This window comes from Podarcis gaigeae, assembly GCF_964106915.1.
Source record: "Podarcis gaigeae genome assembly, chromosome: 13".
In the NCBI taxonomy this organism is placed as follows: Eukaryota; Metazoa; Chordata; class Lepidosauria; order Squamata; family Lacertidae; genus Podarcis; species Podarcis gaigeae.
In genome coordinates this window covers 1,178,974-1,204,788 of record NC_139689.1, presented here as the reverse complement: position 1 = coordinate 1,204,788, position 25,815 = coordinate 1,178,974, and the positions used below count along the sequence as shown (strand labels likewise).

General features: G+C 53.4%; 2 protein-coding genes across 3 annotated transcripts; one reads left to right on the top strand and one right to left on the bottom strand.

The window, feature by feature from the left end:
• The first annotated feature begins 8 nt into the window (after positions 1 to 8).
• On the top strand, positions 9 to 18,525 carry TAF6 (TATA-box binding protein associated factor 6). 2 transcript variants are annotated; one of them, XM_083706721.1, is made up of 14 exons: positions 9 to 166; positions 1,554 to 1,728; positions 3,589 to 3,675; positions 5,084 to 5,237; positions 6,216 to 6,272; positions 6,989 to 7,108; positions 7,856 to 7,998; positions 9,575 to 9,652; positions 11,656 to 11,757; positions 14,153 to 14,335; positions 15,498 to 15,572; positions 15,664 to 15,789; positions 16,648 to 16,821; positions 17,551 to 18,525. In XM_083706721.1, exons 2-14 carry the CDS (start codon positions 1,573 to 1,575, stop codon positions 18,148 to 18,150), a joined length of 2,055 nt encoding a protein of 684 aa, XP_083562847.1. In that variant the 5' UTR covers positions 9 to 166; positions 1,554 to 1,572; the 3' UTR covers positions 18,151 to 18,525. The 2 variants fall into 2 exon arrangements, with proteins under 2 accessions (XP_083562847.1, XP_083562848.1); XM_083706722.1 differs by lacking the exon at positions 9 to 166 and having other exon boundaries at positions 1,461 to 1,728.
• A 1,254-nt stretch (positions 18,526 to 19,779) lies between these two features.
• LOC310828984 (uncharacterized protein) lies at positions 19,780 to 25,559 on the bottom strand. Its single transcript, XM_083707113.1, has 3 exons — positions 24,902 to 25,559; positions 22,929 to 23,049; positions 19,780 to 20,335 (listed from the first exon to the last, which is right to left on the bottom strand). The coding sequence occupies exons 1-3, from the start codon at positions 25,082 to 25,084 to the stop codon at positions 19,785 to 19,787; spliced, it is 855 nt and encodes a 284-aa protein (XP_083563239.1). The 5' UTR covers positions 25,085 to 25,559; the 3' UTR covers positions 19,780 to 19,784.
• Between the last annotated feature and the right edge of the window lie 256 nt (positions 25,560 to 25,815).

Here is a 25,815-nt window from a genome sequence, read left to right as displayed (position 1 = left end):
TTGAGCACTTCCGGTGGGGGCTGTGGGCGGGGCTTGGGTCTCCCCGTCGCGGGGCAGGGGCGCCGTCGGATGACGCCGCCTGGAGCGGGCTACCGTATATGCGGATGTAGGGGCGCCGCCTGAGGCGGCTGTACCGTATTTGCGGCCAGGGAGGCTTCCGCCGGCGGTAAGTGGCGCGCCGCTGGCTGGCTGCGCTCTGCACATGCCCCGGGGGCAGCGGGCGAGCTGGTTCCTGCCTGGCCGGGGGGGGTGGACTAGATGGCCCCTGGGGTCCCTCCCCGGCCCCAGAGGCGGGCAGCCTCGCCCCGGCTGGGCGTCCTTCTTCCCCCGGCGGCCTCGCCAGTCCGGCAGCTCTGCAGGGGGCTGGGACGCCGGTTCGGGCATTCAGCCGCCGTCGCCCTTTGGGCGCCCATTCCCTCCTCACCTGAAGGAGCCCAGGATGGCAGGCAAGCAACAGGACGGTGCTACCTCGGGGTACAGACCCTTCGCTAACCCAGAAGTAGTAGTACCTCGGGTTAAGAACTTTGCTTCAGGATGAGAACAGAAATCGTGCTCTGGCAGCGCAGCAGCAGCAGCAGGAAGCCCCATTAGCTAAAGTGGTGTTTCAGGTTAAGAACGGGCCTCCGGAACGAATTGAGTACTCAACCCGAGGTACCACTGTAATAGTTTAAAAACCATAAAAGCAGTGGTTTCTGGGTTGCCCAGAAAAGCATCATTTGGCCGTCGGAATACCTGCTCTTTAGATTTCCTTGCGAAAGTCCCTAATAATAATAATAATATATTCTTATTCATACCCCACCTATCTTGCTGGGTTTCCCAACAGAATATTAAAAACACGATAAAACATCAAACGTTAAAAACTTCCCTAAAGAGGGCTGCCTAGTGAGGGAGAGATTGTGGGCAAGTACAGTGGATGCACGTTCGCAACCCACAGCGTTCGCAACCCACAGCGGCACATCTACTCATGCGCAGGTTGGGATTCAGCGCTTCTGCGCATGCACAAAGCGTGATTTAACACTTCTGCGCATGTGCAACCGCCGAAACCCGGAAGTAACCTGTTCCGGTACTTCTGGGTTTCGGTGGTCCACAACCTGAAAAAAAACACGATCTGAAGTGTCTTAACCCGAGGTAGGACTGCATTGCAGTTCAGCATTGGGGTCTCTGCCTGCAATGCATAAAACTACTTCCATTTGTTACCCAGATTACCAACTCCACATCTTCTTGGCTTTCCTCAGTCGCCTCTGTTTCTTTCCCGTGCTCCAACAAATAATATTGAGTTCACAGATAGGTTTTGTTATGTATGTTTTGTTTCTTACCATGTACTTCTTACATGTCCACAGAAATCTCAATGAAAATCAGTTGGCAAAGCAATAATAGCAGGGGACGCAGCAATACGTCTCCAGGGAGGGCGTTATGCCAACGGGGAGCCACCACCAAAAAGCCTTCGCAATGAGTTGGCCAATGTTGGGGTCTGAGAGGGTTGAGGCAGAAGGCTGCCTGGAGTGAGGGATGCCGGTGACCAGAGCAGATCTTTGTGGTCTTTCCACCCGCAGGGGCAGCCGTTGAGCCAAGATGGCGGAAGAGAAGAAGTTGAAGCTGAGCAACATGCAGCTGCCCACCGAGTCCATGAAGGTCATGGCCGAGTCGATGGGCATCGGGCAAGTCCCTGAGGAGACCTGCCAGATGCTGGCGGACGAAGTCAGCTATCGCATCAAGGAGATCGCCCAGGTCGGTTCTTGAACACAGAGTTCAACTGCAGAACTCCCCCCCACCGGAGGCAGGGCTGGCCACCAACTCAGATAGCTTTGAAAGAGGATGAGCAAACAAACCCCAGTGTTGCAAAAAGTGAATCGGCAATAGGAAAAGCAACACGATGGCCAGAAACAATTACAATGTGAAAAACTTTATGGAATAATTCAGAACATCGGAACTAACAAACTGAAGTCTCTGAAAGTCCTGTTTCGTTGAATTCTTCATCATGCATGAGCCCTGTTCCAGAATATTTTTCATTCTCATGTACAGTGGTACCTCGGGTTAAGTACTTAATTTATTCCGGAGGTCCATTCTTAACCTGAAGCTGTTCTTAACCTGAAGCACCACTTTAGCTAATGGGGCCTCCTGCTGCCGAGGTACTATTTCTGGGTTAGTGGAGTCTGTAACCTGAAGCGTATGTAACCCGAGGTAACACTGTATATTATATCTATTCAGGGGGGAGATTGGTTAATCAAGAAATTACATATCTTTCTACTTACGAGTGTTGAAGTAATTGGCTGATGAAGAATTCAACGAAACATGTCAAAATATTGCTCTAAAAATGACATTTTAATAGGCTTAGAGTAAAAAATGTAAGCAATAACAAAACCAATAGAGAAAGAAGGAAAGATCAGAATTTAACAAAAATAATTTATTATAGAATGCAAGGGGGGAAAGGTAGAAAAAAATATAAAGAAGTCGAATTGCTGTGGAGGGAAGTAGAGGACGGGGGGGGGGGTTATAATTAAGTGTATAACTATGCAAGGGGACGCAGGTGGCGCTGTGGGTTAAAGCCTCAGCGCCTAGGACTTGCCGATCAAAAGGTTGGCGGTTCGAATCCCTGCGGCGGGGTGCGCTCCCGCTGCTCGGTCCCAGCGCCTGCCAACCTAGCAGTTCGAAAGCACCTCCGGGTGCAAGTAGATAAATAGGGACTGCTTACCAGCGGGAAGGTAAACAGCGTTTCCGTGTGCGGCTCTGGCTCGCCAGAGCAGCGATGTCACGCTGGCCACGTGACCCGGAAGTGTCTCCGGACAGCGCTGGCCCCTGGCCTCTTAAGTGAGATGGGCGCACAACCCCAGAGTCTGTCAAGACTGGCCCGTACGGGCAGGGGTACCTTTACCTTTACCTTTATAACTATGCAGCTCTTGTAATTTAGATATTATATTTTATGCGAGGGAATCATTGGGAATTTTGGTTATTGTGTATATATGTTAAGTTTCAATAAAGATCTTTGAAAATTTTAAAAAGAATTCAACGAAGCAGTAGTTGTTATCCGGAAACACTGTTGCAGAGTTCAGAGTTGGACATCAGAATTGGACATTTGCTGATTATACAAAGCTGTTCACAGCTTGCTTTCCGCCGGGTAAAGTCTGGCACCGTGATTCATTTAAGGACTTTCAGAGACTTCAGCTTGTTAGTTTTGATGTTTGGAATGATTCCATAAAGTTTTTCACATTGTGATTGTTTCTGGCCATCATGTTGCTTTTGAAAGATGACAGAGAAGAGGGCTTTGAAGGGCTACCAGCCACGATGTCTACGCTCTGACGCCAAGTTTGGAGGCAGTAAATGCTCTTCTCGTGTTCACGTAAAGATTCAGGGGACCCCAAAGGTTTGTGGGGCTGTGCGTATCATCTCCGCTCACCCTGCTTGACTTCTAACTGTGCTGGCCCCAGAAAGCGTCAGTGTGCCATCGGTTGATTGGCAGGCGGTTGCCCTGCCGGGTTTGGGGAGGTGGGTAGGGGAAGAGGGAGCAGAAGCTTTGGCCTCCCCTCTTTGAGGTGCACCCAACCCTTTGCCCCGTCTCTCTTTTCCCCGCTGCGACTTCCACCCGATCAGGATGCCTTGAAGTTCATGCGTATGGGCAAACGCCGAACCCTCACCACGGGGGACATCGACTTGGCCCTCAAACTGAAGAATGTGGAGGTGAGTGTTTGGGTGGGGCGGGCAATTTCGGCAGGGCTGGGGGTGTTTGTGCGGAAGCAGAACTGTCATCTCAAGCTGCATGTTCCTGCGTTGTAGGGGGTTGGACTAGATGACTCGTGGGGTCCCTTCCAACACATCTGTGATTGTGTGTTCATTGCTGCCTCAGAGAAATTGGCATAGTGGCTAAGAAGAAGAAGAGTTTGGATTTGATATCCCGCCTTTCACTCCCTTTAAGGAGTCTCAAAGCGGCTAACATTCTCCTTTCCCTTCCTCCCCTACAACAAACCCTCTGTGAGGTGAGTGGGGCTGAGAGACTTCACAGAAGTGGGACTGGCCCAAGGTCACCCAGCAGTTGCAGGTGGAGGAGCGGGGAATCGAACCCGGTTCACCAGATTACGAGACTACCGCTCTTAACCACTACACCACACTGGCTCTCAAGGGGTGATCCCATCTCTATTTGGGGTTTATTTTTTATTAAACATACAGGTGAAACTCGAAAAATTTGAATATCGTGGAAAAGTTCATTTATTTCAGTAATTCAACTTAAAAGGTGAAACTAATATATGAGAGAGACTCATGACATGCAAAGTGAGATACGTCAAGCCTTTATTTGTTATAATTGCGATGATCATGGTGTACAGCTGATGAAAACCCCAAATTAACAATCTCAAAAAATTAGAATATTGTGGAAAGGTGCAGTAGCTATTCAATCCATAATGCCTGCCATGGGTTCATGAGCCTTTAAATGGTCTCTCCGTCTGGTCCAGTAGGAAGCACAGTCATGGGGAAGTTCTGCTGACCTGACAGTTGTGCAGAAAGCCATCACTGAGACCCTCCATAAGGAGGGAAAGCCTCAAAAGGTAATTTTCCACTATATTCTAATTTTTTGAGTTTCACCTGTATGGCATCGCAGCCACATGGGTGCCAAATTCCTTACATTTGGCGGCATCTGTAAATAGATGAGCCTTTTCTTTATTTCCCTGCCTCTTTCATTGTGTCAGTTGTGTTTTCATGCCCCAGGTACAATGGCATCCATTTCTTTCCCCCCAGATTTTGACCCTGTTCTCGAAAGCTTCTTGTGCTGAACTTAACAGTACTTTCCCTCCTGATCCGTGTCATAGGAAAGAACTAAAAATAAATGAGCAATCCTGGATTCATAGAATTGCAAAGTTGGGAGGGACCCTGAGGGTCATCTAGTCCAACCCCCTGCAATGCAGGAATATTTTGCCCAACGTGGTGCTTGAACCCTCGACCCTGAGTTTAAGAGTCTCCTGCTCTACCAGCTGAGGCGGGGGAGGGTGGCAGCCGGGTGTTTTGAGTTGGATTCAGGGAGGGAGGCAGCAGGGCCTTATCCGGGGCGACCCCTTTTGGGTCCTTGACCCGCTTCCTTCCTCTCTTTCCGCCCCAGCCGCTGTACGGCTTCCACGCCCAGGAGTTCATTCCCTTCCGCTACGCCAGCGGCGGGGGGCGCGAGCTGCACTTCTACGAGGAGAAAGAGGTGGACCTGAGCGACATCATCAACACCCCCTTGCCCCGCGTGCCCCTCGACGTCTGCCTCAAAGGTGAGGTGGGGGGTGGGAGCCCAGGGGCTGTGTGGCGCTCAGATCCAGGGTGGGGGGCTCCGGGGAAGGTGGGCGCCTCCTGTTGGCAAAGTAACGTTCATGCAGGAGGAGAGGGCGATGGAGGCCAAGCAGCCACAACGTCTTAATGTTGTATTTTAATCTTGTTTTTAAGTTGTATTCATTCAACTTGTTTTTATTATCGGTTGTTAGGTGCCCTGCACCCGGCCTTGGCTGGGGAGGGCGGGGTATAAATAAAACTTATTATTACTATTATTATGAATGGCTAGTCACTGCCCTCCACTGTAGTGATCAGGTGGGATTGCTAGGAGGAATTATATGGAGCAAGCAATTTGTGCCAGCAGTGAAAGCGTAGCGTTGACTGGGTTTGAGCCATTTGGGTATGATTTCTGATCAATCCACGCCTCTGCATCCCTGTCCTATTTCTCTTGCTTGGCAAGTACACAGGCCAGTGGCTTCACCGAACATCCTCCGTACATGAAGATAGTAGGTCACTTTGATGTAGCTAATCTTTGGATAGATCTTAAGGGCCAGGAAGAGAGTTCACAAGGATACTGCCATCCTTGTTATTATAATCCTAGTTGTTATTCATGTCTTTTATGCTGCTTTTATAATTAAGTGTTTTAAATTTGTTGTTAGCCGCCCTGAGCCCGGTTTTTGTACCGGGAAGGGCAGGGTAGAAATAAATTTTATTATTATTATTATTCTTGACCCTTGGCAGTCCCTTCTGGCCCTGGTGTGAGGGACCTTGGCATTCTAGACTTAGAAAGAACCCCAAGGGTCATCCAGTCCAACCCTCTGCAATGCAGGGATCTTTGAAGAGGTGCTTTCCAAGCGTCTAGAAGCGACTCTTGAGATTCGCGCTGGGATCCTCAAGCTTGTGGGTCGGCAGCTGAGCCAAAGCGTGTGGGGGTTTGCCTCTCTCTTTCTCTCTGAGGTTTCTCTTCCCCTCTCTCGTAGCCCACTGGCTGAGCATCGAGGGGGTCCAGCCCGCCATCCCGGAAAACCCACCCCCAGGTGAGTCGCCTGCTTCAGTTGATGTCGTGAATCTGATGGGGCACTTTCTTTTTTAAAAAATTCATTTTTATTAAGTTTTCCACTTTTAACAATCCAATCCAATCACATTAAACATGTTGGAAGTTCAAGCCCTTCTCACGAGAAGCTGGCAGCAGTCCCAGGCACCCGGCTTGAATTCCTGTTGACCTCCCTGGCTGCATTCCCCAGCAGACGCAGGCAAGGTCTCGATCGGCGATTCTTCTCAAACGTGAGAAGAACACACCCCTCTTTCCTGCCTCCCCCAGGCAGGGGAAAGAGATAGATAGAAACGTATTTACATGCTTTTATTTCTGTCTTTGCAGCGTTACAAAAAACATGACTGCTCTCTCCATACTCCAGCAGTGTAGTGACTAAAACTTCCTGTACATCCAGTACAGCTCATATTACACTCTGAGGTAATTCCGGTGCTGCGCACTGTGAAATGACTGCCCCTCTGTTCCCACAGCAGTCCCAACATTCCCATCATGTTTACACTTCAAGCTAGGACTTTGCAGCTGCATTGCTTCATATCCAATAATCCAAATATTCTGCCAAATTATAATTTTTTTAATGGGACTTCCCATGTTAGGAGCGTTCTCTCTGTTTGGTGTATGTTAGGAAGTCAATAAACGAAACTTCATTTACACAAAGAAGAAGCAGACCCTGACTTCGATCCATCTTTTTTCCTTCCTCGCCAGCCCCGAAGGAGCAGCAGAAAACAGAGGCCACTGAGCCCCTCAAAGCAACAAAACCAGGGCAGGAGGAGGACGGCGCCCTCAGGGGCAAAGGGCAGACCACTGTGGCTCCCGATGGCAAAGGTCAGGTCTTGGCAGGGCAGCGGTGCTCTGTATTTTGATAAATGTTTGCCCATTTATTTTTTTGATGGAGTTACCAGCTTGGTGGACCAGGGGAACGCTGTGGACATAGTGCATATTCTTGCAGAGAAGCTGGTAAAATGTGGACTGGACAAGGTACCGTATTTTTCGCTCCATAAGACGCACTTTTTTCTTCCCAAAAAGTAAGGGGAAATGTCTGTGCATCTTACGGAGCAAATGTGTGGTCCCTGGAGAAGAATTGCCCAGGGGAGAAAAGCAGGTCATGCTTTTTTTTTTTTTTTTTGAAAGAGGTGATTGGCAAGCGATCGGGAGAGAGATAAGGGACGCTAGAGATAAAGGAGGCTTCCTGGGAGAGAAGAGGTAAAGACAAGTAAAGGAGTCAGGAAGACTAAAGCAATAAGGAGAGAAATGAGAAGAAAAGGAGGAGCAAAAAACTGCTCCAGCTAAGGAAAAGACACTAAGGCAAACAAGAGGGAAGGGAGTGTTGAAAGGAAGCAGCTGATTGGTAAGCGATCGGAAGAGAGGTAAGGGGGGAGGTAAATGCCCATGGATCCTCAGGATTTTTGCCGACCTGCGTAAGGAAGCTGGAGGGGTCAGCCAGATGGAGATGTCCGTTGTCAACCAACCTGGCGCCCAGAGTTCTCCAGCTGGTCAGTTGGACCTGCGCCAGTCGCCAAACCCTTTGCTGCCCCGCCGTGACCCTGCCTGCCTTCCTTCCCTCCCTGCCAGGCAAAGAGAAGAAGGGCCCCCTTTTGGAGGGCACCCCCCTGAAGCTGAAGCCTCGGAGCATCCACGAACTCTCCGTCGAGCAGCAGCTGTACTACAAGGAGATCACGGAGGCCTGCGTGGGCTCCTGCGAGGCAAAGCGGGCGGTGAGAAACCCTGGGATGGCAGGGACCCCTGAGATCCTCTAGTCCAGCCCCCTGCACAAGGCAGCAGTCTCAGGAGTTGGGGACCTGCTTCTGCCCAGAGGAAGCCGGCTCTGAATCCAAGCTCAGCTGGCTTAGGGCACCAGAAGAGCCTGGCAGCAGGATCAGGCCAGCAGTTGCCCATCTGGCCCTCTTCTTGCACTGGGCAGCCAGGTGCCCATGATGGGAAACAGGCAGCAGGATCTGAGCATGTGCACCCTCTCCTCTCCTGTTGTTGCCAGCAACTGCTGTTGTGGCAGAGCCCTCACTCCTTCATCAATTTGCCTAATACTCTTTGAAAGCCAGGTTGGTGGCTATCCCAGCCTGCTGTGGCAGGGAGTTCCACAGCTTAACCCTGCGCTGCAACAATAACAACAACAACAACAATAATAAATTTATTTATACCCTGCCCATCTGGCTGGGTTTCCCCAGACATTCTGGGTGGCTTCCAACAAAACACTAAAATACAATAACCTATTAAACATTAAATGCTTCCCTAAACAGGGCTGACTTCAGGTTCTTCTAAAAGTCTGGTAGTTGTTTTTCTCTTTGACATCTGCTGGGAGGGCGTTCTACAGGGTGGGCACCACCACCGAGAAGGCCCTCTGCCTGGTTCCCTGCAGCCTCACTTCTCGCAGTGAGGGAACCACCAGAAGGCACTCGGAGCTGGACCTCAGGGTCTGGGCTGGATGATGGGGGTGGAGACGCTCCTTCAGGTATACTGGACAGAGGCCGTTTAGGGCTTTAAGTTTCAGCACCCATGCTTTGAATGGTGCTTGGAAACGTCCTGGGAGCCAGTGTAGGTCTTTCAAGAAGTGCTTTATTTGTCCTGAATCTTCTTAGCTCTCCCTCCACCACCACACTGGAGAATGGACAGTGAGGGGCTCGTGGGGCCAGTTTATACCGTGGGACCTCTGTGAGTCCGCCCCACTTAGTGTCCATTTCGTGGAACGTCCGTGGCAAACCTGGAAGTACCGGAATGGGTTATTTCCGGGTTTGCCGCTCGTGCACGTGCAGAAGCGCTGAATCGCTCACTCGCGTGTGCAAAACGGCGCTTCGTTGAGCGTCCGGGGCTCCAGAACAGATCCCGGACTCAAAACAAGGTACCACTGCAATCCCACCTTGGAGGCCTCCTGCTGGTGACTTGGACTACAACTCCCAGTAGCCAGTATGCCCAGCGCTGATGCATCATGGGAAGTGGAGTCCACCACTTCTTGAGGCCTGTGGCTGGGAACCACAGGAAGGGAGACCATTGCTCTGCTGCTCAGATCCTGCTTCTGGAGTTCCCTTTGGGGTGTCTGGTTGTGAGACCAGGATGCTGGCCAAGTTTCCTACAATTCCCATGTGGAGCCTCCATGGACAAAGCCAGTCTACCTCAGAGTGGCGGAGAACAAGAGCAGGAGGAGGCCGCTGCCCTCACATCCTCCTTGGGGGCTTTCTTCTCTTTGGGGCGTTGGGTCAGCCACTGTGAGGATGCCAATGGCCTGATCCGGCTACAACGCCCTCCCTGTTTCCTGACATTCTGCCTTTTTTTCTGCAGGAAGCTCTTCAGAGCATCGCCACAGACCCCGGCCTGTACCAGATGCTGCCTCGTTTCAGCACGTTCATCTCCGAAGGGGTAAGGGGTTTGTGTGCAAAGGGCGGGGAGGATTTTAGAAAAGTATTTCAAAACCAGATTAAAACTCGCACCCGCTTCCTAAGCATCCGGACAGGTTTGCCAAAGCGAAGCATGTTCTCAGTAGGCGCCGGAAAGAGTACAGCGAGGGTGCCTTTGCTCGATCTCAAGAGGCAGGGAGTTCCAGAGTCCAGGCGCCGCCACACTAAACGATCGAGTTCTTGCAAATGTGGAATGGGTGTCGCACAACACCTGTGGCGGTGCCCCTCCTGCTGCTGAGATGGGCGCATGTGGAGTTAGACGATCATGCAGGTCTCAAGCTTTTTAAGGGCTTTGTATCCTGATAGTGAGGGACGCAGGTGGCGCTGTGGGTTAAACCACAGAGCCTAGGACTTGCCGATCAGAAGGTCGGTGGTTCAAATCTCCGCGACGGGGTGAGCTCCTGTTGTTCGGTCCCAGCTCCTGCCAACCTAGCAGTTTGAACGCTCATCAAAGTGCAAGTAGATAAATAGGTACCGCTCCGGCGGGAAGGGAAACGGCGTTTCCATGCGCTGCTCTGGTTTGCCAGAAGCGGCTTAGTCCTGCTGGCCACATGACCTGGAATCTGTACGCCGGCTCCCTCGGACAATAAAGCGAGATGAGGGCCGCAACCCCAGAGTCATCCACGACTGGACCTAATGGTCAGGGGTCCCTTTACCTTTACCTTTTAACCTGATAGTAGCAGCTGCACCTTGAAGCACGTCCTTTGCCGGATCAGACCTCCTCAGCAAAGGCACTCAGTGCAGGCAAGGCCTCCTTGCTCCTGTCAGCAATTGTGCTGCAGCATCCCACACTGACTGCAGCCTCCGGTTCAGGCATGAAAGAAGCCCTGCATTCGAGGGCACTTTTTTTTTTTTTTGCGTTTTTGATAATTTTATGCATATGAAACAAAGCCATTTCAAACATTAAAGTGCATGGTTCTTTTGAACCTTCAGACAACCATCCATCCTTCCCTCCCTCCTTCCGTTTGGTTCTATGTTTAAATTTCAGTTTGCTGCATCTTTTACCGTTATCCATCCATTATATGACCATAGTTGCCATAAATTGTTCCACAGTACAAGTGTCTTTACATCCCTGCCAAAGATTTTAACTGTTTACAGTGGTCTTTTAAACAAATTACAAGTTTACTCCAGTCTTTAGAAAACACTTGAGCTTCCTGGTTTTGAATCTTCCCCGTCAGTTTCACCATCTCTGCAAACTCCATCAGTTTCATCTCCCATTCTTCTTTCATTGGTACTTCTCCTTACTTCCATCTCTGGGCTAGTAGCATTCTCATTGCCGCCTTTGCATACATAAAAAGTCTTTTTGCTTTTTTGCCCCTGGGCAATTTGGCTCCAGGGACCACACATTCGCTCCGTAAGACGCGCAGACATTTCCCCTTACTTTTTAGGAAGAAAAAAGTGTGTCTTATGGAGCGGAAAATACAGTATACCATTTCCCAGAAAGCCTTTACCGATGTGCATGTCCACCACATGGGACGCAGGTGGCGCTGTGGGTTAAAGCCTCAGCGCCGAGGGCTTGCCGATCGAAAGGTCGGCGGTTCGAATCCCTGCGGCGGGGTGCGCTCCCGCTGCTCGGTCCCAGCGCCTGCCAACCTAGCAGTTCGAAAGCACCTCCGGGTGCAAGTAGATAAATAGGGACCGCTTACCAGCGGGAAGGTAAACGGCGTTTCCATGTGCGGCTCTGGCTCGCCAGATGCAGCGATGTCACGCTGGCCACGTGACCCGGAAGTGTCTCCGGACAGCGCTGGCCCCTGGCCTCTTGAGTGAGATGGGCGCACAACCCCAGAGTCTGGCAAGACTGGCCCGTACGGGCAGGGGTACCTTTACCTTTTTTTACCTTTATGTCCACCACATGTGGTGAAAGATGCCTAGAGGCCGGCTGCCTTTCCCAGTCTGGTCTGGAGTCTCTCACCTGAGGCCCCCATCTCCCCATCCCTCTCTCTCTCCCTCCCTCCCTCCCTCCAGGTGCGGGTGAACGTGGTACAGAACAATCTGGCTCTCCTGATCTACCTTATGCGGATGGTGAAGGCCTTGATGGACAACCCGACCCTCTACCTGGAGAAATACGTGAGCCCCTCTCTCTCTCTCTCTCTCTCTCTCTCTCTCTCTCTCTCTCAGGGATGGAGGGACCATTAAGCAAAACAAGGCCGTTCTTAGGGCATCAAAGTAAGGGGGGAACCACAGGCATGGTCCATGGGCCACATGGTGCCGCTGAACCAGGTTCCACCGGTGGGGGGGGGGGGGAGAAAAAGGCTGAACTTATGAAATAAGTGTAGAAGACTATATTGAGCGTGGCTCATCCAAACACTTTGGTATACAGTGGTACCTTGGTTTACGAACGTAATCCGTTCCGGAAGTCCGTTCTTAAACCGAAGCGTTCTTAAACCAAGGCGTGCTTTCCCATAGCAGCGGGGGGACTCAATTTACAAATGGGACACACTCAACAGGAAGCGGAACATGTTCTTATTCCAAGGCGAAGTTCACAAACCAAAACACCTACTTCCGGGTTTGCAGCGTTCTTAATCCAAGCTGTCCATAAACTAATCTGTTCTTAAACCAAGGTAGCACTGTATTTGCCTTGGTGTATTTTTAACAAGAACGGTGTCAAATGGCTCAGCTGAGCGTTCCTTTTCTCAGCTAGAAATCCCAGCAGAGCAACTAGGCAGGCCGGACGCCCAATCTCGACAAAGTACAGAAGCAGGTGTGTTACGTAAGATTAGTTTTGAGGATCCGATCAAGGTGAAAATTACCATATTTTTCGCACGATTGGACGCACCGGACCATAGGACGCACCTAGTTTTTTTGGGGGGGGGGAATAAAGGAAAAAAAAATTCCCTTTATTTCCCCCCCCCCAAAAGCAGGTCAGGGAAACCGAACCAGGTCGAGGAACAGCGGGATAGTGGTACTGCGCCTCCCTGCTGTCCCCCGAGCTTGTGGGGCTGGCTGATGTCTGCCTGGCGTGCGGGGCGCTCTGCTTCAGGGCGCCCCACCCGCCAGGCAGCAGGCTGCTATCCGCAGCGTGGGGAGCCCTGTGGGGAACTCCTGCAAGGCTCCCCATGCTGTGGATGTGTTCCTGAAGCGCCGGGCGCTCTGCTTTCAGGGCGCCCGACGCTCCGGGAAGCAGGCTGCTATCCGCAGCCTAGACACGCTAGCGGAGCGCTAATCCCGAAGCTTGGGGCGTGCGGAGCTCAGCGCCCCCAAGCTTCTGGGTGCCGGCAAGGTCTAGACGGCTAGCGGAGACCTTGCCGGCACCCAGAAGCTTGGGGCACGCTGAGCTCCGCACGCCCCAAGCTTCGGGATTGATGCAGCGCTCCGCTAGCCGTGGGAGAGCTAGGTCTCCCACGGCTAGCGGATAGCTTCCTGAAGCCTGGAGAGCGAGAGGGGTCGTGCGCACCGACCCCTTTCACTCTCCAGGCTTCAGCGAAAGCCTGCATTCGCTCCATAGGACGCACACACATTTTCCCTTGCTTTTTAGGAGGGGAAAAGTGCGTCCTATGGTGCGAAAAATACGTAACCCACACATTCTTTTATAAGCAGTTGTTAACAGTCGTCCACAGGTTTACCATACCCCTTAAGTCAATCCCCCATCTCCCTCTACCCTCCTGAGAAAAACCCCACCCCACCCTCCCACTATATATAAGGGTCTGGCGACTTCTGTTTCAGTGTATCTGAAGAAGTGTGCATGCACACGAAAGCTTAGACCCAGAACAAACTTAGTTGGTCCATAAGCTGCTACTGGAAATTGTTAAAAAACTTTTTTATTCTTTTATAAATTATATTTATTATCTGAATAAATAAAAAAGGTAGCAGGCTATTAATATTTACATATCAACTCGTTCCAGATAATCGCCATACGGTGGTACTTCGGGATGCGAACGGGATCCGTTCCGGAGCCCCATTTGCATCCTAAGTAGAACGTAAGATGCATTTGCACGGGTCACGCTTTTCCCCTTCTGCGCATGTGCGTGACGTCATTTTGAGCGGCGAAACCCGGAAGTAACGGGCTCCGTTACTTCTGGGTTGCCGTGGAGCGTAACTTGAAAACACTCAACCTGAAGCACATTTAACCCGAGGTATGACTGTATTGGTTCAAATAAATTCTCCGTCTGCAAGTGGCTCAGTTTTTTTTATTATCTTTTGAATTGGGTATATACAGGGGCACCAAAATCTTTCCGAGTGCGAAAGGTCTTAATCCAGCCCTGCTCTGGGGGGCTGGGGTCCACTGGGCAGGTGGGTGACGGGGAGACACCCAAGGGAGCCTCTGCCAGCTCCCTTTGTGGCACAACCGCAACACAAGCAGCCTCATCTTGCTGCTAGCGGGTCTTAGTCTTGTACTGAAACAGCCCTTCCTCTTCTTCGTCCAGCCCGGGGTGGGTGGGTGTCCTGGGGTGCCCCAAAGTGAATCGGGAACGGGCGCTGACCTTAACGCCATGGGCATCTTTTCTTCCCCACCCCCTGGCAGCTCCACGAACTGATCCCGGCCGTCATGACCTGCATCGTCAGCCGCCAGCTGTGTCTTCGGCCGGACGTGGACAACCACTGGGCGCTGCGGGACTTCGCCGCCCGGCTCATCGCCCAGATCTGCAAGAACTTCAGCACCACCACAAACAACATTCAGTCGCGCATCACCAAGACCTTCACCAAGGTGCATTGTAACGCCGGAACACGCGGGCCTCCGATGGAGCTGAGCGTGGGGAGGTTGAGTTGGACTGCGGAACTCCCTGCCACCGCAGGCAGCGATGGGCTTGGATGGCTTTAAAAGAGGGTTGGGGGGATTCATGGAGGAGGGCAGGGCTATTGAGGCCTCCTGGGATGTTTCTGAGCACAATTCAAAGTGTTGGTGCTGAGCTTGAAACCCCGAAACGATCTCAAAGGCCCAGTATACCTGAAGGAGCATCTCCACCTCCATCGTTCAGCCCGGACACTGAGGTCCAGCCCCAAGGGCCTTCTGTTGGTTCCCTCCCTCAAGAAATGAGTTTAGAGGGAACCAGGCACAGGGCCTTCTCAGTGGTGGCGCCCTCCCATCAGATGTCAAGGAAATAAAGAACTATCTGACTTTTATAAGATATCCGAAGGCAGCCCGGTTTAGGGAAGTCTTTTATGTTTTATGGTGCTTTTAATATTCTGTTGGGAGCTGCCCAGAGTGCCTAGAGAGGTTTTAAAAACGCACCTACCGTAGTTTTTAGAGGAGAAAAGGATATCTGCCCGAAGCGGGAACTCCCGCGGGCTCCCCAGGCTTGCGGATAGCTTCCTGAAGCCTGGAGAGCGATAGGGGTCCGTGCACACGGACCCCTCTCGCTCTCCAAGCTTCAGCGAAAGCCTGCATTCGCCCCATAGGATGCACACACATTTCCCCTTCATTTTTGGAGGGGGAAAAGTGCGTGCTATGGGGTGAAAAATACGGTATTTATCTACTTGCACTTTGATGTGCTTTCGAACTGCTAGGTGGGCAGGAACAGGGACCGAGCAATGGGAGCTCACCCCGTCACGGGGATTCGAACTGCTGACCTTCTGATCAGCAAGTCGTAGGCTCTGTGGTTTAACCCACAGCGCTACCCGTGTCCCTTCCAGACTCGTCCTACATGGGCCAGAAAAAAGCCAGGGAAGTCCCGAAGTAGGAGTTCCATCAGAAGGAGAAAGGAAAAAGGAAAGAGGGGAAGGGGATCACATTGATTCCAAGCCAAAGGCCAGGCGGGACAACTCTGTCTTACAGGCCCTGCGGAAAGAAATCAGATCAAAATATGCATTTTGGGAGCCCCCTCCCCTACCTCTGACTCCTCTCTCTCTCTCTCTCCTTCCCCCACTAGAGCTGGGTGGACGAGAAGACCCCCTGGACAACACGCTACGGCTCCATCGCTGGGCTCGCTGAGCTGGGGCACGACGTGAGTAGCCTCAGACCCAGTTGTGGGCACGGCAGGGGCATCCCGGGGGCTCACATCTCCCCCCTCACTCTCTCTCCTCCTGCCTCCCCAGGTGATCAAGACCCTCATCTTGCCACGGCTGCAAGTGGAGGGGGAGAGGGTCCGCTCCGTCCTCGAGGGGCCGGTCGTCAGCAACATCGACAAGATCGGGGCCGACCACGTCCAGAGCCTCCTCTTGGTAAGGGGGCAGCTGGCGGGGGGTGGGGGGTGGCTGCTGCCGAATGGCTTGCCTGCGTACAGAGAAAGAGCTGGTCCCAAGCACAGGGAGAAGCTGTGGGGAGGAAAATATAGGTCACCCGTGTGGGGTAATTGATCGGCTGGAGCCCTAGATTCAAAGTTTGGGGCCGGACAATCTCTCCAGCAAGAGGGGAGCTCCCAGAAAAGTATTAAGGTCACAGAATGAAGCATGAGGAATGCAGCAGAATTGGTTGGAAGGGACACCAGGGGTCATCTAGTCCAACCCCCTGCAACACGAGAATCTTTTGAACCCACAACCCTGAGTCTCATGCTTGACCGACTTAGCTGCCCCTTATATAGGCAGTTGGAGCCTTTAAACATCCCATTTAGTCCAATGCCCGTCTCTGCCCCTCTGGCAACGAACGGACCACACCGTTAGGAAGTTTAAACGCTTTACTTACAAACTCCAAAGGTCAGATTCATGCGTTACTGCATGCAGCAAGGAGAAGAACATGGGTTGGAAATTCAGAAAAATATTTCTGAGCGCATGGTCTGGGCAGTGCATCAATCTCCTCCTGTGCAACTTCCCGGCGCTTGAATCCTGCTTGCGGGCTTGCCAAGGGCATCTAGTTGGCATCTGTGAGGGCAGGACGGTGGAATAGGTGGGTCCCCTTTTTGCCCGACCAGCTTCAGGGCTCTTCTGCTCTTCTGATAGAACCTCCACATCCAGGGGCACTCTTTCTCGATGCCCGGGCTCTTAGTCGCTTACGGCTGCCGCGAGGCTGGGACGCTGGGCTTGGGTGGTCCTCTCCCCCCGCTGCTCTTCTTAAATCTCTCCTACGCCCTCCCCCCACCGCAGAAACACTGTGCTCCGGTCCTGGCGAAGCTGCGCCCCCAGCCCGACAACCAGGAGGCCTACCGGGCGGAGTACGGGGCGCTGGGCACCCTCCTGTGCACCCACGTGGTCAAGGCTCGCGCCCAGGCAGCCATGCAGGCCCAGCAGGTGAACCGCACCACCCTCACCATCACCCAGGTAAGGGCAGAACCCCCACCCCCAAGCACCCACGGGCTCTGCCTCTTTCCCTGGCTGCGGTTCCCCTCTCCCTTCATAAAAATAATAAATTTTGAAATTTTATTTAAACAGGCAGCCCTGTTTAGGGAAGCTTTTAATGTTTAATAGGCTATTGTATTTGTTGGAAGCTGCCCAGAGTGGCTGGGGGGACCCAGCCAGTTGGGCAGGGTATAAATAATAAATTATAATTATTATTATAATTATTATTAGGGCCTGGAACAAGGGCCTGGGGTCTGTGGTGTGCACGCCTAGGATGCATTAGGAAGACTGGGTGCCATCTGTGCATGTGCAGAGTGCATTTGCCCTGCCGCTGAAGGAACTTGCACTTGGTAGTGGCACCTGCCCTGTGGAACTCCCTCCCACCAGATGGGAAAAAACACCTAGCAGACTTTTAAAAGACTCTGAAGGCAGCCCTGTTTAGGGAAGCTTTTCATATCTGAAGGGCTATTGTATTTTAACATTTTGTTGGAAGCCGCCCAGAGTGGCTAGGGAAGTATTATTATTATTATTATTATTATTATTGTTGTTGTTGTTGTTATTGTTATTATTATTATACCTCCCCAGCCAAACACCAGCTATAAAACAATTGATTCAAATACAGTTTAAAAAACAAGATTAAAATGAACCTGGGGGGGGGGATGTAACACGCTCCACGATCCTCTCTCTGTCTCTCTCTCTCTCTCTCTGCAGCCTCGCCCCACGCTGACCCTGTCCCAGGCCCCCCAGGGGGGCTCCGGCAGCGCCTCTCGGGCCCCCAGCATCATCAAGATGCCCGGCTCCCTGGCCCTCCCCATGCAGACGCTGGTCTCTGCCCGGCCGGCCACCCCCACCCAGCCCTCCCCGCCGCCCACCAAGTTCATCGTCATGTCCTCCTCGGCCTCGGGGACGCCCACCTCGCAGCAGGTGATCACGCTCAGCGGGGGCCCCGCCTGCACCTCCACCTCCCCCGTCACCACCACCGTGCCCAGCACCCAGCCCCTGGTCAAGCTGGTCTCCGGCGGGCAGGCTGCCCCCAGCCCCCCCGTCTCGGGCAGCGTCCAGAAGTACATCGTGGTCTCGCTGCCCGCTGCCGCCGAGGGCAAAGGAGCGGGGGCTGCCCAGCTCTCGCCCTCCTCCTCCTCCTCGGGGGCCGGCAGCTTGGCCCTGGCAGGGGGCATCAAGCAGGAGCACGGCGAGAGCCCCCCGCCCCCCGGGAGCAGCGCCAGCACCTCCGCCGCCACCGCCTTCCTGGCCAAGGCCAACGGGGCACAGGGCCTGGTGCCGGAGTCCCCGCAGACGCCCTCCCTGTGAGGCCAGGCATGTCCCTGGATTGCAAGACGGCTGGGGGGCCGCAACACAGCACAGCACCTCCCCTTGCCCACTGTGTGCCAAGGAAGGGGGCGACGGTGGCATCTCAACAGCCTCTGCATGACGTTAAGGGTGCTGTCTATTCCCTCCCCACCTTTGGAGCAACTTGGGGGGCAGAGGAGAAGGAATCGAGACTCTTGCGTGATGTTTTTTCTGCCTGCGAGCAGCAAGGCCGAATTGGGGGGCGTGTGTGTGTGTTTGTGAACGTTGGGGGGGTCCCACGTTTGATGTAGTAGGAAAGCCCCCTCTGTCCTTTTGTCTGTGTCGCAGAACTGTAAATAGATCCTCTTTTAAGTTCCAATAAACTCAAGTCTTCTACCTGTGGTTGTCTGTGAGAGTGGTGTTTGCCCTGTTCCCTTGTGGGATTCCCCCCCCCCCAAAAAAAAATCTAGGACACAGTAAAAGGAACCCCCTTCCTCTTGAAAGGCACAGGGAGATTGTGACGGCCAGCTGGGCTTGGCAGGGCAGGCCTCTAACCCAAAGCAGGCAGCTGTGAGTGCGGCAGATGCAGCTCCCATCAGAGAGTCCTGGACTTGGAAGGGACCCCGAGGGTCATCCAGCCCAACCCCGAAATAATAATGCAGGAATTGCAGCACAGGAATCCCCGACAGGTGGCTCTGCTGAGAAACCTCTGAGGAAGGAGAGCCCCCCTTCTTCTGCGGGTGCCCGGCCCTCTCTCCTACCTTCAGAAAGTTCTTCCTAACATCTACTTGGAGAATCTCGCTGGTGTGGACGACACTGCAGGGACCCCAGTTCTCCATCTGCTGCTGCCGTGTGCAAATGAGGCCCTTGCTTTTGCTGCATCCTGGCGCTTTCTTGGCACGCCAGTCCAGGGCGTGGGGGATCCTGGCTCCCCAACCGGTTCTGCCAGCTTCCCGTGGGGCTCCCTGGTAGGTCTGGATGTGGGCCTGCCCCTCTCTGCAAGCTCCAGCCTGCGCCTCCCGCAAAGAGGAAGCTGTGCTGGACCCACGGGAGGAAGCAGGTAAGAGGCCTCACCTTTGCCCACCTGTTGGGAGGGGAGGAGAAGTCCCTGGGGTGGGACCAGCGGCAGAGCGCAAGGCCTGGGAAAAGGGTTTGTGTAAAAGCACCAACGCCAAAAAAAGAGCCTGGGGCAGAAGCGAGAAAGGGGTGCCTCTGGAAGAACTTTCTGAGGGTGAGATCCTCAGAAGGAGGTGGCCTCTCCTTCCTGGCTTCTTAAACAAGAGTTTGGGTGGCCAGGGATTCCTGCAGCGTGGGGTTGGACTAGATGGCCCCTGGAGGCGCCTTGCAGCTCTATAATTCCAGGGTTGATTTTGAAGCCCCGCAGGTTGGACGCCCTCGCTGCCTCCGGAGATGGCGAGTGCCACCACTTTTGGCTGGCAAGGGTCCTCTAGTTGTCCAGCCCCCTGCGACGCACGGTGCCCCTCACTGCCTCTCCGTCGGTGAGGGGCAGGATCCGGCTTCCCTTTCCCACGGATCCCTTCCTAGCCCCGCACCAAGGCCGCTTTTCGGAGGCGAGCCTCCCAGGGCGCGCGAGCGCCCGGGCACACGGTGGCAGCAGCCTCCGCTCCCCACAAACACGCGGACAGGTCGGGGGCTCACTGGGCGACTTCTTTACTGACCCGGGCGGGCGAGGCCCCCCCTGGCCGCCTGACGGGGGGCGTCCGGCTGCACAGCTCCCGGAGCTGCTGGGGGAGCAGCGTCGCCTGTCCGCCCTCGCCCAGCACGCAGGGGAGCCAGCGCGCGTCGTAGACCACCTGCCCTCGAGGGGCGCCGCCGCAGCTCCCTTTGGGGACTTCGCCCTTGGAGTCCGTGCGCAGGATCAGGATCTTGGAGGGGCAGGGGGCGCGCAGGCGGCGCTCCTGAGGGGACGGCGATCGGCTCGGCACCTGCGGCCCCGAGCGCCGGTGCCGCCCCGACGGGTCCTCCAACTCCTCGGGTTGCTGCTGCTGCTCCCGCCGCCGGGCGCTGCTCGACGGCTCGGGGCGCTTCCCGTCGGTTCCGTCCCGCCTGGAGCCCCGACGGCTCACTCCGCTGCCGCCGCCGTCGAGCGCTGCCAGGCTGGAGCTGTGTCGGTGCGTCCGGGGAGCCGCCTCTGGTCGAGAGGAGGCGCGGTGGGTGCTGCGCGCCCTCTTGGGGCGTCCGCCTTCTGCAAATTGGGGTGCGGGGGGGAAGAGAGAGAGAAATTGTGAGGTCCGAAGGAGGAGGGTCCCCAAATTGCTGCTCCCTCTCTGTGCCCCCGTCCCAATTTCGTGCAACTCTGCGCGCCCCGATCTGCGGACCTTTCCGTGCGCCAGAGGCACTCGGCCGTTCCGGTACCCAAAGCCACACCGGCCCACCGAGGGGAGATTTTTATTGCATGAGATTTTTTTTGGAACTGCCTGTTTGTAGGCAACGGCGACAGCAACGCCCTCCAGCGGTTTACCAGGAAAATATACCGTTACCCAGGAAAATGGGGAATAATTTGCAACCCGACTTTAATGCGCACAAGACAGAATGCAATTTCTAAGCACCTGGCGCCGGAAGTAGTGCCGTTGAAGGCTCCTGCCTGGTGTCAAAGCGCAGGGAGTTCCGAAGTTGTATGTGCTGCCACACTATAGATTTCGTGCAAGGGAAGCCCCTCCAAGGGAGCATTGCTGGAAGGCGCTCTGCACATGCTTGAGAGCAGCCTGTCCTATGCGCCTAACTCCAGTTGCTACTGGGCTGAGTTCTGCTGGGGTTGCAAGCCAGGCAGCAGGGGCTGGGTGTGTATGTGAGAGTGTGGTTGGTCCTGCGAGCTACGGAGAAGTTTTCCTGCCTCAACCACAACAGCAAAGACTCTCTCTCTCTCTCTCTCTCTCTCTCTCTCTCTCTCTCTGTGTGTGTGTGTGTGTGTGTGTGTGTGTGTGTATGTGTATGTGCATAGCAGCCAAAGTCAGCCAAGTCTTGGAGGTCCCGGGCCATAGGGAGGTTAGGCTGGCCTCAACCAGAGCCAGGGCCTTTTCAGCCGTGGCCCGGATCTGGTGGAACGCTCTGTCCCAAGAGACCAGGGCCCTGCAGGACTTGACATTTTTCTGCAGGGCCTGCAAGACTGAGCTGTTCCACCAGGCCTTTGGCCAGGGCGCAGCCTGACCCCCCTCCTCTGGCAATCCTCAGTGGCGTAGCGTGGGTTGTCAGCACCCGGGGCAAGGCAAGTAATTTGCGCCCCCTAACCCGTGGATTTGCGCCGCCTAACCCTAACCCCCAGACGTTGTGCCCGGTGCGGCCGGCCCCCCTGCACCCCCCACGCTACGCCACTGGTAATCCTCACAGAACTCTAGCCCAATGGTTGCCATTAATTTGACTCTGAATTGAATTTAGAATGAATTGATTTTAGAATGAATTGATTTTAGAATGTATTTCAATTAATTGACCGTGATTTTATGTAAACGGTGTTACTTTTACTGTTGTTAGCCACTCTGAGCCCGGCTTCAGCAGCTGGGGAGGGCGGGATATAAATCATCATCATCATCATCTGAGCTAGAGAATCCTGCAAGCAGCAGGTTTTCTTTCTTTTCCACTTACTTTTTAAATGCAACTATTAAAATTCATTTTCTCAACACCCCAAAACCAGTCGCCTGAGGCGGCCACCTCACTCTGCTCAATGGGAGGGCTGGGCCTTCTTGGGCGCGAGTGACTCTGCCCCCCAGCCATGAGTGGAGCTAGGATTCTTGTTAGGTGCGGCAGGACTTTTGGTTTTTTTTGGGGGGGGGGAGAACCAATGTGGTTGGTCAGTTAGTTAAGTGTTTCTATTGTTTTGCTGAAGACAGGAGTGCCTGGCGTGCTCTGGTCCAGGGGGTCACGAAGAGGCAGACACGACTGAACGACTAAACAAACAAAATTGTTTTGCTTGATGGGGGGGCAGCTGCCCCCTGCCCCCCCCCCGGCTACACCTGTGCCATCTCCAAACTGCCCAGCCCTTAAATCCAGTTTTTCCTTGACTTTTTATATACACCCTGTCTTGGACCTAAAAGCAGAGAGGGAAGAGAGTCTCCCATCTGACACACCGTGGGGCTGGGGCCTTGGGTTCAGGGCCCCCTCCACAACACACCCAGCTAGGCCTGGCAAGCCCCAGAGACTGCTGCTGCTGGCCCGTGCAAACAGTACTGGTCTAGATGCACCCAAAGGGGGCTTGGATTATTTGTGGGTTGGGGACATCCTCACCTGGGATGGGGCGGAGAGACAGGAGGAGCCTCAGATCCGCTTTAAACAGCAGTGCAGACAAGCCCCGGAAGTTTGGGAAGGGGGCTCTTCCTGGCGGGAAGATGGGCAAAGGGAGGGAGCCTGGAAGAACCTGCCTGATGCTCCAAGCTAGGCCAGCGGCGCCTACACAGCGCCTGGACTACAACTCCCATCACCTCCTCGTGGTTGAGGGAGGTGGGAATTGTAGTCCAGGCAACGCCCGAGAGCCCAAAGTCAAAGAACAGGGCCCTATGCCCACTGGCCGGCCGCATCTCTCCTTGGGTTGCCCGTCTGCCTGCAGATGCTGTCAGGACACGAACTCAGGGCCTTCTGCAGACAGGAGCAACACAGGCCATCCTGGACTGTGCAGAGTCCAGGCAAAGATCCTGTGTGGGGTCCCTGCAGAGTCTGGGGGAGAGCATCTTTTGGGGGCCCTGACGTGGACAGGGATCTCAGTCCAAGGCTGCCCTGCGTTGTTCCTGCCCCCCCGGCCTCTGGGGGCTCCCCAAGTTTTCTCATCCCACAAAAAACGACCCCCCGACCTCGGCTGCTTGTCGGCTCCAGCGCCTCCTTTGCCTCCTGCTCCTCTGTCTCCTGCTTCTCTCTCTTGCGCTTGCTCCGGGGAACCTCTTTGCTGCTGAAGGACGGCGGAGGCAGGCAGAGCTGGGGCGGGGGAGAGAAATAATAATAATAATAATAATAATAATAATAATAATAATAATAATAGTAATAATTTCTTTATATCCTGCCCATCTGGCTGGGTTTCCCCAGCCACTCTGGGCAGCTCCCAACAGAATAATAATAGCGATAAAAGATCAAACATTAAAAACTCCCCTAAACAGAGCTGCCTTCAGGTGTCTTCTGATAGTCAGATCGTTGTTTATGTGGGTGTTCCAGGCAGGCGCCACCACCAAGGAGGCCCTCTGCCTAGTTCCCTGTAACCTCACTTCTCCCGACCAAGGTGGTTCCAGTCCCGTGATGAGGCCTGAATCCCGACTGGAAGGGATCCAAATGGTCTGCTTCTTCCAGGTGTGCCTGGAGTCGTTCAGCAACCACCCGCTCAATCACCTTGCCCAAGAATGGAAGATTTGAGACCGGGTCTGGGAACGCTCCTTCACAGAGGAAGGCATTCCCTGCCCCACAGAGCCCATCACCCAGCCCTACCCTGCTACTTTTTATGAGGTCAGCAGGTCCAGTGAGCGGGGCATCAGGTGCCCTCCTCCAAAATACAATCCCAGCTTCAGGTGGGCCACCTGGGCTTGGGTCATTCCTGCATTTCAGGGGGTTGGTCTAGATGACCCTTAGGGGTCCCTCCCGAATCTACAGGTCTACAATTCTTGAATTTCCTGCCCCAGAGCCAGAGGGAAGAGGTCAGGGGTGGACTCTGGCACCCCTGGCTGGCCACTGTTGGCAGCTGGAGACAATATTTGGGGGTGTTAACGGAGAAATGTGAGGGCTCCCTTGGACAAAAAAACAAGGACCCCAGCCAGGAATCCCAGAGCAAAACAGCAGCCAGTCGGCTTGGTCTTGATGGAAGACTGTCGCGACAGGACTCCCACCTGCCACCAGGTGGAACAAGGTGGAAGTCCCAAACAAAAGAGAACCCAAACTTTTATTAGCTGCTCATCCCCATGTTAAAGGTAAAGGTAAAGGGACCCCTGACCATTAGGTCCAGTTGGCGCTCATCACACTTTACTGGCCGAGGGAGCCGGCATACAGCTTCCGGGTCATGTGGCCAGCAGGACTAAGCCGCTTCTGGCAAACCAGAGCAGCGCACGGAAACACCGTTTACCTTCCCGCCGGAGGGGTACCTATTGATCTACTTGCACTTTGACATGCTTTCGAACTGCTAGGTTGGCAGGAGCAGGGACCGAGCAACGGGAGCTCACCCCGTCACAGGGATTCGAACTGCCGACCTTCTGATCAGCAAGCCCAAGAGGCTGTCTAGGACTATCAAGGTTGGCATGCCAACTGGGTAGGGCTCCTGTAGACGTGTTGGTATGCTTAAGGGATTATGGCTGCCCTGTATCAAACCATCCTCCTTTGATAGTTCTTCCTTCATATAGGAAAATAAAAGTGGAACGGTACAGATCCGATGCATGGGTGATTTTCTATGAATTTATAACAGAAGTGTTGCGTATGTCATGTGTGAATATGTGTGTGTGTGTGTGTGTGTGTGTGTGTGTCTGTCACGTTTGTACAAACTGAATGATCGGGGTGTTTTTTTTACTGCGACACCTGTGAGTCAGTACATAGATCCATTGATCAGTGAATTCTGACATTTGGTATCATGCAGCAGAGGCCCTTTGAATAGACAGGAAGAAACTGTGATGAAGTGTTTTGTGGGGACAAGTCACAAAAGGGATTGTGCTCATTTTGGTAGTGGGCTGCAGGTGCAGGATATCTGCTGGAGGGGCAAACACCCCCCCCAACCTGTACATTAATTCCTGCAATAGGGGGCTCTGGCCTAACAGGGCATTATTCCTCCCCCCCCCAACTCCTCGCCCGTCCTCACCAGAGCAATGACGTTGTTGGCTACGCAGAGCAAGACCAGTCCGCCCAGAAACTTGATGGCCACGTCCCCAACCTCCTGGCAGGAGTTGTGGTTGGAAGACATGACAGGAGGTAGGCAGCCATTGCAGACTGAGGACCAAGAAACCAGCCGGTGTGGTGGGGGGGGGCAGGGAGGAGAAGCCATTGTGAGGCGGCAGCGATGAGCTCACAGTAGGAGAGGAGGGGGCAGTGAAGGCCTGGCATTGTGTGGGGTCTTCCCTCCCTGCCCTATAAGCCCCCCGTTGACCCACAAAAGGCAAACTCTCAGGGATTTTTAAGGAATTGGCAGGCTGCGTTGATTCCTGTATTGCGGGTTGGGATGGATGACCTTTAGGGGTCTCCCTTCCCACTCGCCAATTCCGTGATTAGTTTTCAAAAGAATAAAAGTCAAATCTGCCTCCTATTTTTTCTTCTTCCTGTTTTATTCTGTCACTTTGGGGGCTGCTTCTTCTTCTTTTGAATTTGCATTTTATTTATTTGTTAACATTCTTATATTACATCGGTAAACATTGTCCTATTACATTACAGGACTTACTGTAATATAGTTTCCAACGTGTATACCAAAATTATATACAAATTTTATATACGTAGAAAGAAAATGAAACAAAAAAAAAGAAAGAACAAACAGAAAAAACCATTCCCCCCCCTCAAATCATATACATACAAACACATTTGACTTCCTGTCTTTCCCGTTGTATATTCCTTTTTTTACAAATGAATGTACTCTTATTATTGTATGTTTCTTCACATTTTATCTAATACATTCCTGTATCAATATGTGCTCTTAGTCTTATTTCTCAACTCAGTCTCACTCCAACGTCAATCAAATGCTAGCTATGGAATTCTGCCTCCTAACCTGCGTTTTTGTTTTATTTC

Bases quoted from the DNA above. Each gene is read 5' to 3' on its own strand.
- TAF6 (XM_083706721.1), top strand. From the start codon at position 1,573: ATGGCGGAAGAGAAGAAGTTGAAGCTGAGCAACATGCAGCTGCCCACC. The intron at 3,676-5,083 runs GTGAGTGTTTGG...TTTCCGCCCCAG, and splicing joins TCAAACTGAAGAATGTGGAG to CCGCTGTACGGCTTCCACGC. The intron at 15,790-16,647 runs GTAAGGGGGCAG...CCCCCACCGCAG, and splicing joins ACGTCCAGAGCCTCCTCTTG to AAACACTGTGCTCCGGTCCT.
- LOC310828984 (XM_083707113.1), bottom strand. From the start codon at position 25,084: ATGGCTTCTCCTCCCTGCCCCCCCCCACCACACCGGCTGGTTTCTTGG. The intron at 23,050-24,901 runs GTGAGGACGGGC...CCCCCGCCCCAG, and splicing joins CCAACAACGTCATTGCTCTG to CTCTGCCTGCCTCCGCCGTC. The intron at 20,336-22,928 runs GTCGGGGGGTCG...CCCAATTTGCAG, and splicing joins GGAGCCGACAAGCAGCCGAG to AAGGCGGACGCCCCAAGAGG.